This window comes from Arachis hypogaea, chromosome 9, assembly GCF_003086295.3.
Source record: "Arachis hypogaea cultivar Tifrunner chromosome 9, arahy.Tifrunner.gnm2.J5K5, whole genome shotgun sequence".
Lineage (NCBI taxonomy): Eukaryota > Viridiplantae > Streptophyta > Magnoliopsida > Fabales > Fabaceae > Arachis > Arachis hypogaea.
Genome location: NC_092044.1, coordinates 114,651,345 through 114,666,574, shown reverse-complemented (window position 1 = coordinate 114,666,574; position 15,230 = coordinate 114,651,345). Strand labels below are relative to the sequence as shown.

The 15,230-nt window shown below is 32.1% G+C and overlaps 2 protein-coding genes and 1 non-coding gene across 3 annotated transcripts; 2 read left to right on the top strand and 1 right to left on the bottom strand.

Annotated features, from left to right (window-relative positions):
• Positions 1-2,313: 2,313 nt before the first annotated feature.
• On the top strand, positions 2,314-9,107 carry LOC112712198 (probable ubiquitin-conjugating enzyme E2 23). Its single transcript, XM_025765019.3, has 8 exons — positions 2,314-2,574; positions 3,359-5,443; positions 5,749-5,886; positions 6,244-6,687; positions 7,018-7,084; positions 7,172-7,311; positions 7,497-7,808; positions 8,360-9,107. The coding sequence occupies exons 2-8, from the start codon at positions 3,359-3,361 to the stop codon at positions 8,609-8,611; spliced, it is 3,438 nt and encodes a 1,145-aa protein (XP_025620804.1). The 5' UTR covers positions 2,314-2,574; the 3' UTR covers positions 8,612-9,107.
• Positions 9,108-11,652: 2,545 nt separating this feature from the next.
• On the top strand, positions 11,653-11,741 carry LOC112713807 (small nucleolar RNA SNORD36). Its single transcript, XR_003158768.1, has one exon. It is a non-coding gene; the product is annotated as a small nucleolar RNA SNORD36 (small nucleolar RNA).
• A 133-nt stretch (positions 11,742-11,874) lies between these two features.
• On the bottom strand, positions 11,875-14,280 carry LOC112713101 (transcription factor ABORTED MICROSPORES). Its single transcript, XM_025765850.3, has 4 exons — positions 14,203-14,280; positions 13,178-14,113; positions 12,742-12,918; positions 11,875-12,140 (listed from the first exon to the last, which is right to left on the bottom strand). Exons 1-4 carry the CDS (start codon positions 14,278-14,280, stop codon positions 11,928-11,930), a joined length of 1,404 nt encoding a protein of 467 aa, XP_025621635.2. The 3' UTR covers positions 11,875-11,927.
• Positions 14,281-15,230: the final 950 nt, after the last annotated feature.

Sequence of the window (15,230 nt, the reverse complement as noted above, 5' to 3'; positions counted from 1 at the left end):
ACTGACACTCTAAGTATGACAGATATTCTAATCTATTAAAAACTTGCTTAAAGCCTTTGTTAATTTAAACATTTGAGTCTCTTACAAGTATCACTCTCGACCTTCTCACAAAAAGTTCGAATAGACAGCACCTCGACATTAACAAATCGAACACTGCCATACAAAAAAAAATTGGACTTTACGTTCAAGTTCAAATTAACATTAATTCTTAGCATAGTTACCAATTGATCAACTATGAAATATGGTTATTGAACTTATGGCAAGATCATATAAACTGGTTAACATATTTTAGTTAAAAAATAATATCTATATTTCTACACAATTAGCTAAATAATATCTATATATCACTAACAATATTGGGATTTTTTATTCAACATTTAAAAAAAATGTCAAAATAGTGTAAAGAAACAGAAAAAGTATAAAAATTAATTTTTAATTTGTCAATTTTAGAATTTAGATTTATAATTTAATATTTAAAATTACGAATTTATAATTTAAGATTTAAATTTAAAGTAAGTAAAATAAGTTTTTTTTAAAAATTAGCTGAAATTAGTAGAAATATTTATTAATTACTTGACATTACTCATAAAATAAATTAAATGCTGTTCATCATTAAAACAAATGCTAACTGATATATATATATATATATAACGCAAAAAAAAAATGTATAATCCAATTGAGGGGATTAATTCAGGTCGTGCATGAAGTCACCCTAAATGCGTTTATATTCCTTACGTTTGCTGATAACAAACGTATAAAATTATTATGCACTATCTTAGGATGAAAGACTACTGATTTTTGAAGAATTCTCAACGATCCAAAACTTGCATAACCCCAAAAGCAGTGTTGGAGCTTAATTAAGACAATAGAGTTATAATTTTTTTAAATTTTTTATAAAAAAATTAGTAATATTTTTTTAAAAATAAAGAATAGTTCAATTTACTTAAATATTTTATTATAATTTAAAGTATCTAAATTTAATTTTTATCTTTTATTTTTATTGCATAATAGTTTTTAATTTTAAACATTAAAAATATGTTAAATTTATACTGAACTGAATGAATTTTTGTTGGCTTCACAACACATTAAAATTAAAAAATAAAATCAAATCAAATAAAAAAGATTATTTAACAAAAAAAATAAAAATAAAAAAGATCATCTAACAATCAAATTAAATAAAAAAAGTTATTTAACAAAAAAATATAAAAATAAAAAATATCTAACAAAACAAAAAATAAAAATCATTATTAAAATAAATTATTTTATGTTTTTTATCTATAAAATTATTTATTTTTATTTTATTAATAATAAATTTAAAAAAGATATATTTTTAAATTTTATTTTAATATAAACATTATTATTAAATTTTTATATTAAATATGGCCTCCAAAATTTTATTTTAAACTCTGTCTTTGTCCAAAAGCACTTTCATGATGATATAGCTGGGAAACAAAACATGTCTTTTTTTTTAAATAATATCTCTTGATTTGGTTGACTAAAAACTAACTCATTTCAAAAATTTGTTATTAATTAATAAATTATTACCTATACAAAGTAAAATTCGAATCTTTTACGCTTAAGAAATATGTTATATATCGTGGTTGGAAAGAAAAATTAAAAGGGAACATTAAAGTTATTATTATTAGCTAAAAATAAGTTGGTCAAACAAATATAAGAAAAAAAATTGATTATTTATTTTGCTAATTTATTTTTATTTTAGTTGATTCTGTTTTATTTTTTTATTCTATAAAGTACGGATATTTTGTTAATTTGTTGTGTCTTCGTATCGAACACATCTATACTCAACGATATTCGTTCAACACGCATATCTGCTGTGTCTAACCATGTTTTAATAAAAAATAAAAAATAATTATCCGAACACGCTTCGTGTCTAATCTTATTCTTAACATATATTCTTAAATAAATTTATATATAGTATATATTATTATTTATTAAAACAAAAAATATTTTAAATACTTAATATAAATAAAATAAGACGTTAAAAATAATTAAAAAATGAATTTATATTTTAATATCAATAAAATATCAAAATATCATTATGATTTATCTAAAAATTACTTTATATTTTATATATATGCGTGTCCCTATATCTTATAAGATTTTAAAATTTACCTCTCGTGTGTTCAGTATCCATGCATGATAGCTCTTATCTATTTAATATTTATCTTTAAATAAAGACATTAAGTAAATAGCACAAATCAGATAAATTTAAGCATTTAAATTAAATTATATTTTATTTAAGCATAAAAAAAATAATGAGTAATAAATTTGTACGTGCGTGTGGGAGTGTATGATAAAGTATTTAAAACGTACGGTGTTGATGGAGTCAGCTAGGTAGCTGGATATAGAAGCAGAAGCAATCGGAGAGAAGCACAATTACGGAACTACCCTTATACCTCTGATACACAAAAATACCATTTCTCTCTGCTGCGTCTTTCGTTTCGCATATTCGTCTTCTTTCTTTCTCTCTTTCTTTCTTTCTTTCTTTCTTTCGTTCGTCGTCGTCTTCATCTTCTTCATCTCATACCCCAGCTTCTTCTTCCTTCTCTCTAGGTATTGCTCTTCCAATCTTTCTCTTATCCGATACCCATAGCTATACTTTCCTTCCTTTTTTCATTCAATTTATTTTATGTATTATTGTTTCTAATTTCTGTAATTCGGATTCGTTACTGCAATTATTTCCGATTCTATTTCGGAAGGGTTAACGCCGATGCAAGCTGAAAAAATACCTCCTTTTCCCGGTTTCTTCTGAATGTCTCTTTTTCTTTTTTCCTTTTTTTTTATTGTGGATCAATTTGTTTATTTGTTTGCATCTTTTTATGTTTGAGCTGCATTAGGGTATAGAATACTGTTTTTGGCGGTAAATTTAGGTTTTTATGGGGATTACGGTGAATGAGATGCGGTCGGATTGAACAATAAATGGTTATTGATGGTGCCGTGTGAAAGCCAATTTGAATTTGCAAACTGGGTTGAGATTGGCAGCTTGACCATGTTTTTTGTTTGGATATAATAATGTTATTATGGATCCTGAATGTGCATGTTGTTTGTTTGTTTGTTATTGTGAAGATGAAGTTGGTTGGCAACTTTTTCCCTTTTGTGTGCTGTTAAATTTTGTTATGACTTTCAAGTGTAGCACTGAAGTTATTAAACCAATTTATTTAAATTAAATGCCTCTTGCACATTTACATTTGTCATTTTCTAGCTAAAGGATAGGTTCTTTTTCCCTTGCTCACAAAGTAATGGATGATGATGCTATCGAAAGAGATCTAGGGGTGGGTTAATAGTGCTTTTTATTTGTTATTTTTTGTGTCTTGACATTGATGTATCATGATTTTAGATGGGAGTTCAACAACACAAAGTGCGTTCTAGAGGCAATGAGGCTGGTGGGAATGCTTGCACCAGCAGTTCATCCAATCACGGTGATGCTATGAATGCGTCCCCAGCATCGGCTGTTAGCAATCCAAGTGTAAATAGTAGTAATACTGATGGTGATGAAGTTAATGGACCTAGTGACATTTCTGCCAAGAAAAATATTACCCCACATATTTATAGGCAAGATGTTGTTAAAGATAAAACCAATGGAGCAATTGGGATTGTAACAGAAGTTGCTGGTGATTCAGATTCAGATTCAGATAGTAGCGTTACTGATGATGAGGATGATAGTGAGGATGAGGATGATGATCTTGAGGAAAGCAATGGTGATGCTAATAATAATAATGCTAGCAAAAATTCTGATAGGAATGGCACTGATGGGCACTCCAAAACTGGTGCCCTTCTAGCTGACCAGCTGCGTGCACTCTGGATGGATGAATCTGAACCTACTCGAAACTTCAGTGATGTAGAAGTAGTTGATCGTGGATTTTTACATGGGGATTTCGTTGCCGCTGCTTCAGACCCTACTGGTCAAGTCGGTGTAGTGGTAGATGTGAATACGTCTGTGGATTTGTTGGCCCCTGATGGATCTACAATAAAAGAGATCTCATCCAAAAACTTAAAACGTATTAGGGACTTTACCATTGGTGATTATGTTGTGCTTGGTCCTTGGCTAGGCAGAATCGATGATGTTTTAGATAATGTGACTGTCCTATTTGATGATGGTTCAGTGTGTAAAGTCACCAAAGCAGATCCTTTGAATCTTAAACCAATTTCTAAGAATATGGTTGAAGATGTGCATTTCCCCTATTACCCTGGGCAACGTGTAAGGGCTAGTTCATCATCAGTTTTCAAGAATTCAAGATGGCTGTCTGGCTTGTGGAAAGCAAATCGGTTGGAAGGTACTGTCACTAAGGTTACAGTTGGGTCAGTGTTTGTTTATTGGATAGCATCTGCAGGTTATGGGGCGTATTCTTCTACTGCACCAGCTGAAGAGCAAAGTCCAAGGAACCTAAAATTGTTGTCCTGTTTTGCACATGCAAATTGGCAATTAGGTGACTGGTGTCTCTTGCCCTCATCAGCATATTCATCATCAATTTCCATGGAGAAAGGCATGTCAAAATTAGAACTTAATGATTCTGTTTACAATGAACTAGATTCTAATCCAACAGGAAGTGGATGTGATTCAGAAGATGCTGCTGTTGAGGAATCTAATGGGAATAAGGATGCTATGGACCTTGATCCAGTGAATTCTTTGGGAGGGAATGATGGAGCTGCTGTAAGTAACACATCTCGTGATAATAGCTCATGTGGTAGTTCCATCTCGGTATCTAAGGAACCGGTACATGAGACTTGGCCTCTTCATCGTAAGAAAATAAGGAAAGTTGTAATTAGGAAGGAAAAAAGGGCCCGAAAGAAAGAGGAAAGTTTTGAGAAAGCTCTTTTGATTGCCAACACAAGGACACGCGTTGATGTCGCATGGCAGGATGGCACCATAGAGCGTGGACTACATTCTACAAGCCTGATTCCTATAGATAATCCTGGTGATCATGAATTTGTTTCGGAACAATATGTGGTTGAGAAGACATCTGATGATGGTGAGGATACTTGTGAAGCTAGGCATGTTGGGGTGGTTAGAAGTGTTAACGCGAAGGAGCGGACAGCTTGTGTGAGGTGGTTAAAACCAGTTGAACGTCCAGAAGATCCTAGAGTTTTTGACAAGGAGGAAATAGTAAGTGTATATGAGCTAGAGGGCCACCCAGATTATGATTACTGCTATGGAGATGTGGTTGTTCGGCTGTCACCTGTGTCTGTCTGGATAGAGACAGATTCTGTTGGAGAGTCCACTAAGAAATTGTCCCAGAAAAATGAGGAAGTTGGGATGAAAAAGGAAACAAAAAGCCCTACAGGTTCCAGTAGTAGTAAAGCAGAAAATGCATCTGGCGGGCAAACGTGTGCAGAGTTCTCTGACCTTTCTTGGGTTGGGAATATAACGGGTCTTAACAATGGTGATATTGAAGTTACATGGGCAGATGGGATGGTGTCAACGGTATGTTTTAGTTTCTATCTAATTGCTTGATAGAAGATAATGCCGTCTTAACAATGATGCAATCACACAACACACTACACTTACAAACTCCTTGCACTTTACTTCGTGCAGTGGAAACAAGAAAAACTGGTTCCTTTGCTAAATTCTTGATGTCTAGGGCTATTGAGACTCTCATTGACTAAAATATTTTCTTGTGATTGTGCTTTAGTGTTGCTAGATATTATAACACCCGGAATCAGGGTAGGGTACCGTGACATAGAACTTTCTCTTTTCTGTCTATGTTTACATTTTCATTTTACTTTCAGGTCGGACCCCAGGCAATCTATGTTGTTGGTCGAGATGATGATGATGAATCAATTGCTGCTGGAAGTGAACTAAGTGATGCTGCAAGCTGGGAAACTGTTAATGATGATGAAATGGAAGTCGATGAGGACTCCAAAGAGGTGTGTTTCTTTTTACATCGATACTTTTGTTATTAGTAAGTCTTAAAGTTGTTTCTCATTGAGAGGACCACCCAAGAAGAAACTGTCAGCTAGTAGTTATGATTGAATCCCTCTCTGAAAGTTGCTTCTATTCAATGGTGAGAAATCTTGATACGGGAAAATTTATCTAAAGTTCTTTAACATGCAAAATTTGTCTGTTTTCCATGTTGTTCGCTCTTCTGCTTTCACATATCTTTACTGCATCTAGAGTGTAATATCATTGTCTAACGTTGATGGATGAAGTGATTGTGAACAATGACGTGCAAGTTAATACGTCATTAGCTCATGTATTTAATTATGCAAAACAATGACGTGCAGGATATCGAGAGGGAAAATTCAAGCAATGTTACTTCTGAGGCAGATGAGACTGGAGAGAACGATTCTGGAACGGCTGCAGCACTTTCTTCTGTACCCCTAGCCGCCTTACGATTTTTCACCAGATTTGCCTCAGGGATATTCTCAATGGGCCAAAGAAACTTAGATTCTGCTGACTCGCAGTCCAAAAGTGAAAGTGAACTTAGTGACGAGTCTTGTTCTCAGCAATGTCTCAACAAAGATGGGGACAATTTAAGCAATAAAAATGAAATAAATGAAGAAGCTGCTGCTCAAGAAGCAGCTGAAATATTGAAAACACTTGGGACAGAGTGTAGCCTTAGCACTGAAGATGCTCCAGCAACTTGCGACAATGATATTTGTAGTTTCAAACACTTTGACATAGCGACAGACCCTTCAGACAATTACTTTATTGGTGCAAATGGACAGGTATTGCTACCGCTTTATCTCTAATATCTCAATTACTGTTAGAGTATGGAAATTAAAGAATGAATATGCACTCTTTATTTTAAATGTCTTCCTTTGATGAGTATTGAGCAAGACACAGGTATATTAAGCCACACACTTTCCTTAAGTATCAATAAAAAGTTATATATCATATTAATATTTACTTAGGTTCTTATATTAATGTAGCAAATGATCTAACCTACTGATAACTTCATAGCACTTAAGTATGACTGTGCACCTACATTCAAATGCTTGTTTCTTTTGTTCTTTGGAATGCAACTTTGTTCATGGTATCATACAATTGTCTTTCAGAGTAATAACCGAAAATGGTTTAAGAAGGTGCAACAAGATTGGAGCATACTGCAGAATAACCTTCCAGGTTAGTGAGACTCTTAGCTGTTGCCAAGTTTCTTACTCCACTGTACACCTATTTCAGTACATGTAAACAGTTGAAATGTTTTGACAGAGGAAATCTATGTCCGAGTTTATGAGGATAGAATGGATCTTTTGAGAGCAGTTATTGTAGGGCCATACGGGACCCCATACCAAGATGGTCTCTTTTTCTTTGATTTTCACCTTCCACCAGAGTACCCTGATGTGCCACCAGTAAGCACTACAATTTTGAAAGTGAACAGCTTTTTTATTTATGATCCTCCTCACAAACAAAAACAATTGGAAGATAGTTAAACATTAGTTAGTAATTTCGTATTCATTTTGTTCAACTTTAGTGTCCAAATGGAGATATCTTAAATGTCTTTTTGTGTTTTTTGTCTGGGTCTCAAATGATGCAGTCAGCATATTATCATTCTGGTGGTTGGCGTATTAACCCTAATTTGTACGAGGAAGGGAAGGTGTGCCTGAGCCTTCTAAATACATGGACGGGCAGAGGAAATGAAGTATGGGATCCAAAATCTTCCAGTATCCTTCAAGTCCTAGTTTCACTACAAGGTTTGGTGCTCAACTCTAAGCCTTACTTCAACGAAGCTGGGTATGACAAACAGATTGGAACAGCAGAAGGAGAGAAGAATTCACTGTCATACAATGAGAATACGTTTTTACTCAACTGCAAGACTATGATGTACCTTATGCGTAAACCCCCCAAGGTATTTATTTACTATTGGCTTTGAATTTGATAGATTCCAACGTTGTTACTATGTCACTTTTAAATTAAGCACACTCAGTTTTTGCTAGGAAAAAAATAAAGTTCCCTCGCTGGAAAATTTATGTGTAGGTTGCAAAATGGCAATATGGCATTCTACATTGATTAGTTCATAGTGAAAACTCACTGGCAGTGTACAATTTTATTACATCTGTGTAATATGGAACATGATTTTCTTAGAAACAAATGTATATCAGGAGTAATAAAAAAGTAAATAGTCCAAATTACCTAATTGCAACTACAGACATTTTACTAATAATATTAATATCTTCAGAAAATTCATTTATTTATTTCAAATTGCATAGGCTGAAATGACAGATTTGCTTTGGCAATACTGTGTCAGGAAGTTTATTCCATCTCTACAATACTATATCTACTAATTCTAATAATCTTAGATTTAATGCTTTCAAGTGTTCAGTGTTGTGGCTACTGTAGTTTATTTATTTCACTTACGCAAAGTATATTTGATTGTGATCTCACTGATGAATATTCTAGGACTTTGACATGCTCATCAAAGAACATTTTAGGCAGCGCGGTCATAACATCCTCAAGGCTTGTGATGCATATATGAAGGGTTACTTGATTGGCACATTGACCAAAGATGCTTCTGTGAGTGACAAGAGTGAACAGAATTCAACTTCTGTGGGTTTCAAGTTGATGTTAGCCAAGATAGTGCCAAAGCTTTTCTCGTCATTGAGCAATGTTGGCGCGGATTGCGAAGAATTCAAGCATCTGAAAGAGTTGTAGAATACATTAGATTATGCAAAAGATGCATCACCTACTCAATCAGCAGGTTCAGGTGATTCTGCCCCAAAATTGAAACTTGAAGGTACTAACAAGTGTAAAGGCTCTCAGGTGCTGTTCTTGTTCAATCAAAACCTTTCTTTCCTCTTTTTTCTATTAAGAACAGTTTGCTTCTCAGAGGCTGAAGGAACTTAATTGGTGGGAGTTGAGCTATTTATTGTGAGGAGCAAATTACTGAAAGAGCAGACCAGATATCATTTTGATTTTGGTCTGGGGAGTGTGAGGGGTGCCAATGTTGGTCTCTAACTTGGATGTTGTTGTTGTCTACTCTTTTTTGTTATTAATTGTTTTATTTTTTATATTTGGGGAAGATGTGAGGGAACAGGGTTGGACTTTCTCAGGTATTTCAAAGCATTTAGTTGTCTTGCATTGATTGGTTAATGGTTACCTCAAATCGAATATAATGAAAAAAAAAAAAGAATACTTTCTTTTTCTTTCATATTCTTTCCCTATTACAATCAGAGTTTCTTTGTCTGTCAAGAGAACCAAATCCTATGTTGCAGGTTTTCTCTTGTTAGGGGTGATACTTTGCCATATCTCAATATAATGAAGAGGGAGGGAATGAGTTTAACTCTCTGCTATAATAGTTTTAAGAGTTTTATATTATCAACTTATCAGATTATTGTGTTAGATTTTTAAATTAATAAGTGGTTTTATTTTTATCAAATACTTTGTTTGATGTCTTAGGTGTATAGAAAGCTTATAATTGATGTTTGAGTTTGTAGTTCCTCTTAACACATGCCTCCACAATTACAGTCGTCTAAATTAATTAAAGTCACGCTACATAATTTATGGGGCTAAATTTAATTATCTACTAGTTACTAACTTGCAAGTTGCATATATTTTTATTTATTTGTTTGATAAGGTGGAACACTTGTTTTGAATTTTGTTGGAAAATTGGTAAAGGAATAAAAACATGAAGAAGCTTATGCCACAGAATGAACAAGTAAATTACAAATCGGAGTGCACCAACAATAGATTGTTTTTTTTAATAATGTTCCAACAATAATGAACTGTCATTAGAGCCCCCATTAAAGAAAACAAGAAAAGAAGTGAACAAATTTTGGGTTGCAACTGTTATTTATGTGGCCAAACACAAGGGCAAGGTATCTTGTGTATGAAGTTAATAATCATTTCAGCCAGCATTGCCCTTCCAACTTCCAAGGTGTAAAATCTTAAGTCCCTTGTGTTGGGACCATATATAATTTTATTGTATCTTTGAGTTAGTTTGAATCCCACGCGTCTATATAATAATAATAATCTTAAACACTTGATGAGGTCCATGGTATAAACTAAAATGATGATGACAAGCTTCCAATAATGTTTATAGAATTCATAACATCAACTACACATCAATAACAATTCCACATTTTAAGCTTCTTGTTCAATCACAAACATGGGAGGCACAAAATCTCTCAAGAATTGTACCTTGCTGCTTTCAATTACTCTCACTTTGCTTTGTGGTTTTCTATTGAGCTTTTCCATGGCTACTGTTTATTTTGTTGGTGACCAAGATGAATGGAATAGCCAGACAGATTATGCTTCATGGGCAGAAGGAAACAATTTTACTCTTGGTGATCTTCTAGGTACATATAAATATATATATTATTGTCTTTTATTTATGTATACTGATTTATCAAAATATTATTTATTCACAAAAAATCAGTCATTGTGTATAAATACATGTGCTATTTATCTTATTTTCAATGTATATTTTGTATTTCAACATATATTTTATACGAGTGACTGATTTTTAGTGCATATGTAATATAGTTGTAAACAGCACACAAGAAACTCTTGAATTTATCTGTAGGGTATGCTTAGTTTATTTTTTTTTATTTTTAATTTTTATTTTTAGAATGTTCTAATGAAAAAAAAAAAAAGATATAAAATTAGAAAGTAAATACAATTTTATTTTAGAATAATGAGGCTTAATTTTATTTATTTGTTTGGTGGTTAGTTTTCAAGTATGTTAAAGGGCAACATAATGTGTATGAAGTAAGTGAGGAGAGTTTCCGATCATGTGACACAAGCAATGGAGTGTTGGCAAAATATGAGAGTGGAAAAGATGAAGTTGAACTCAAAAAGGTGAAGAAATATTGGTTCATTTGCAACATTGCAGGGCACTGCCTTGGAGGCATGAGATTTGGAATTGATGTTAAACAAAGAACCAATCTTACCCACCATGCTTCAAATTTCAGTGATCATGCATTAACCCCACATAACAATATTGAACCTACTCCCTCATATAATAATAATAATAATTCTTCTATAAGTTTTGAATTATTATTATTATTATTATTATTATTAGTGTTATTGTTCAACGTTGATTTTTATTAAGAATTTAAACCTAGGCACATATTGTAGGTTTGACTTTATTTTTTGCACATTGTTTTTTTTTTCTTTCTAGTTTTGATGTACATGTTTTTCTATACTCTTTCTTCCTCAACATTATGATTGTATTTAGTATTTTAGTAAGTGTACTATTATAAAAAGGTTTGATAGATAAATAATTTATTTAATTAATATATTATTCGATTTGAGTTGGATTTTATCATCAATTTAAGAAATTCGATTCAATCTTGGATAAAATAAAATTCAATTCAATTCAACTATTGTAAGTTTGATTAATTTTTTTTGGGATTAAATTAAATTAAATTACCAGTTTAGATTATATTAGATTTGAAACTTAGCTTCATACGCGATGTAACAACCGATACCTATCCTAATATTTAAAAGAGAGAAAATATTACTTAAAAAATTTAAAAAAAAAATTGAAACGGTTTCTTAAAGTTAGGATCAAAAGAGAGATATTATCTCAACTGATCCTACAAATTCTGTTACAGATTTGAAGGCAACCTTAACGGATTACAATATAAATAATGATCTAATTTCTTGAATTCATCAAAACTCATCTATTGTGTTCTTCTTCTCTCTTTTTTTTTTTTACTTTTATATTTATTAATCATGGGTAGTGTAAACTTGAGCAGATGATGAATTAAGTGAATTGAATAATTGCTTATTGGTTATTCCATGAAGCTATTCAAATCGAGCTTTTTAAAACTGATGCTCAAATTATTAAAATCACTTTGTTATTTCGTGTGTGTCATGCTTATGGTGCTGTGAAACTATAATGTATTGATTAGTATTATTATTGTTCATGGTTAAAGTATATTAATTATAATACTAATACATTTGTGAACGAAAAATAATAATAAAAGAAAAAGAAGAAGAAAGTTTATGAGAGTATGGCATGAAATTAAGTATGAAATGGATGGGGATGATATGCGGGCATGTGATGATGATGATGATGATGATGATCCCTTCCCACAGCAACACCATTGGAATTCTCCGATGTGGGATTATTATTCTTTGTATTATTATTACTCCAAACCCTACATGATGGGTTCCTTGTAAGCTCTAGCAATGAGTCTCTCACATCTTCAGCCTCCACCATATCACTATCCTTTTTCTGTTAACAACCAAACAATAATCAATATTTTTCTTAGTTTCTTTTCCAAATTGAATCAGTACTGTATTTTTTAAATCAGTAGCTATGTTAAGAAAAAAAAAATAACAAGAATTAAACTAATATTTTTTTAACTTATGAATCGTTTAAACTGACAGAAAAAAATATTGAACGATTATTGGTATGTTTGGGTGAACTTCTAATAAAAAAAGATTTTTTTTGAGTTATCTTTTTTTAAAAGATTTTATAAAAAAGTAAAAGTAATTTTATGTTTGGGTATTTCATGCAAAAAAATCTTTTTATTTATCAATTATATTTGGGTATAATAAAATAAAAATACTTTTTGTTTATTTATTATATGAAAAATATTTTTTATAAAAAAAATCTTTTAAAAAAATATGTAAATTACAACTTTTCAAAAAAAATGCTTTTTTATTTTGTTAGTACTTTTATTTTTACTATTAAAAATTTACTAAACATGCTAATATGCTAAACAAAAAAATTTCAATAAAAAAAGATTTTTTTTATCGATATAATCACGCCCAAACAAGCATATTATATTTCACTAATTTTGTTTTGAATGATGAGTTAAATGATATCTGACCTCAACTTTGAAGACATTAGAGACAAGGCCTTTGTGGCTAGTGACAGTGGCATGTACAACATCCATGCCTAAGGTGTTGAGTGCCTCCATCAATTTCACAAATCCACCTGCTCTGTGTTCACAGAATACCTTCACAAAGTACTCCTTCCCATCTATCACTGCCACTTCCACTTGAGGCTGCACCAAAAATAATTTTCACTTTATTGTGTCGAACTCTTAAAAGAAATATATAATTATTATGGTGAAAATTCAAGTGTAGTGCAGTAAACTTCGCATAAAATTGATAACTAAAGTTGATAGCTGAGAGTTGTTAGATTTGACTAAATTTTTATCTAACAACTCTCAATTATGAACTGAATTTTCACCAATTATTATATATTAATACAGGCTTCATATAAAGACAACTGTATTTGAGTTTCGAACGTGGATACAGTACCTCCATTTGTTGGGAGTGCTGCTTGTCCATGGTAAGAGTAGTGGCATCCACTGCATCTTGCTGCATATGCTTGTGATTTGGGACAACATAGGATGCTCCGAAATGATCAAGAAACTGGTTGCTACTATCATGATGATCAACAGCAGTAGTGTCAGAATTGTTGTTATTGTCCTCAAGTTCATCTTGAAGATCCTTGACCTGCTTTTGCAAATCCTTAACAAACTCAATTGCATCGCCAAGAATGGAAGCTCTATCAAGCTTGGATATTCTTGGAACCAATGAACGAAGATTGTACAGCCTGTCATTCAGTTTCTTCCTTCTCTTTCTTTCCGCAACAAGGTTCTTTGACTGGTTCCCTTTTCCATTCCTCCTTCTGTATTTTCCATCTTCCTCTTCTTCGTTCTGATCACTGCAATCTGACATTGAATCTGACCTTCCAACACCAACAACTCCTCCTTCATTTTTGTTGTTGTTGTTATTCTCCTTTGTCCCCACTTGCTGCTCTTCTTCTTCTTCTTCCTCCATTGCTGCTGCTTTCATTGGCTGGTTATTGTTGTTTTGGTTTTCATGGAGGAATATTGAACCTTGATATTCTTCAGAAAATGCATTGTTGTTATTGTTGTTATCGTTGTTCTTATTCATTGTTCTGAACTGTTGCATGAAGTTGAGTGGAGAACTGCATAGAGTGATGGGGATTTCATCATGTGGTGAAGTTTCTGGTGCAGTTGTGAGAACAAACTGATTATTGTTGTTGTTGTTGTTGTTGTTCATCATCACTTGATTTTCATTATTATTATTATTATGATTATTATTATTATCATCTCCAACAACATTTGATTGCATGTTGAAACTTGTTGAGTTGTTTGCTGCTTCTTGCTCTACCAACACAATGCATTGTGCTGTCACAAAATCAATTACTTGATGATCTTCAGGTACCTTAATTAATTAGATACAATAAATTAGTAAACTTAGATTAAGATTGAAAATGTGAGATCAAAGAGAATACTAATTAATTAATTAATTACTTGTTTGGTTACAAACAGCTCAACTAGTCCACCTGGCACTGGAATCAAAACCTGGGTCCCAATTGTTTCCTGAACCATATATTAATAAAAAAAAATTAGTGAATTTCATTTTGGATCACAAGGATAATTAATTAATTAATTAATTAATTAAGATGATGGTGATGAAGAGATAGATTAATTAACTTGCAAGATATTTGGGGAATAGTTGACCCAATTGGGTTGGTTTGTTAATAGGGTCTGTGCATGAATCCTGTTCAATAAGTGAGATATTATTATTAATAATAAATATTTGAATTGAACAAGGTGAAACCTCAGGTGCTTAAGAGTCATTAGATAAAAATTTAGTCAAATAAGTTAAATCATCTAATGGACTCTCAATTATTAACTTCACGTGAAGTCGACTGCACCTAAATTTTCACCCTTCAATAATGAAAAATAGAGTTGATATATACATACCCAGAATCTATGATGGAAATGGAAGTAGGAAGCTGAGAAAGAAGATAACAATGGTTAGTTCTGGGATGTGAGAACATGGTATCCCTACATGGGAAAATGTGAATGTCTTCCCCAACATTATTGTTTTGATCAGTGCCACCACAACAGCATCCCAACCACTCAACAAACCTAATTAGTTGGACACAGAATTAAGAACACAACCAAATAATGTCATGAACATTTATATATATTTAATAATTAATTAACCTTTGATCTTCACTTAGTTTCCAGTATACACAGTAGTCCCAACCGTTCAATCCAACAAGAGGCCTCAGTCTCTCAATTAAGTTTTGCATCATCATCATGTTCATGTTCTTGTCACCTACACAATCAACACTTTCTCATATATATAGTTTTCATAAAGAAGACAAAAAAATCAAATATAGCATGACATATCAGGAGATCTTTTGTTTACACTTTTGAAACTTTCATATAATTAAAGAGAAACTCTTGTGGCCAGGAAGGGCGAAGTTAGACTAAACTTTAGGGGGTAAAATATTAATTTTATAATATAAAAGATATTAAATTAAATA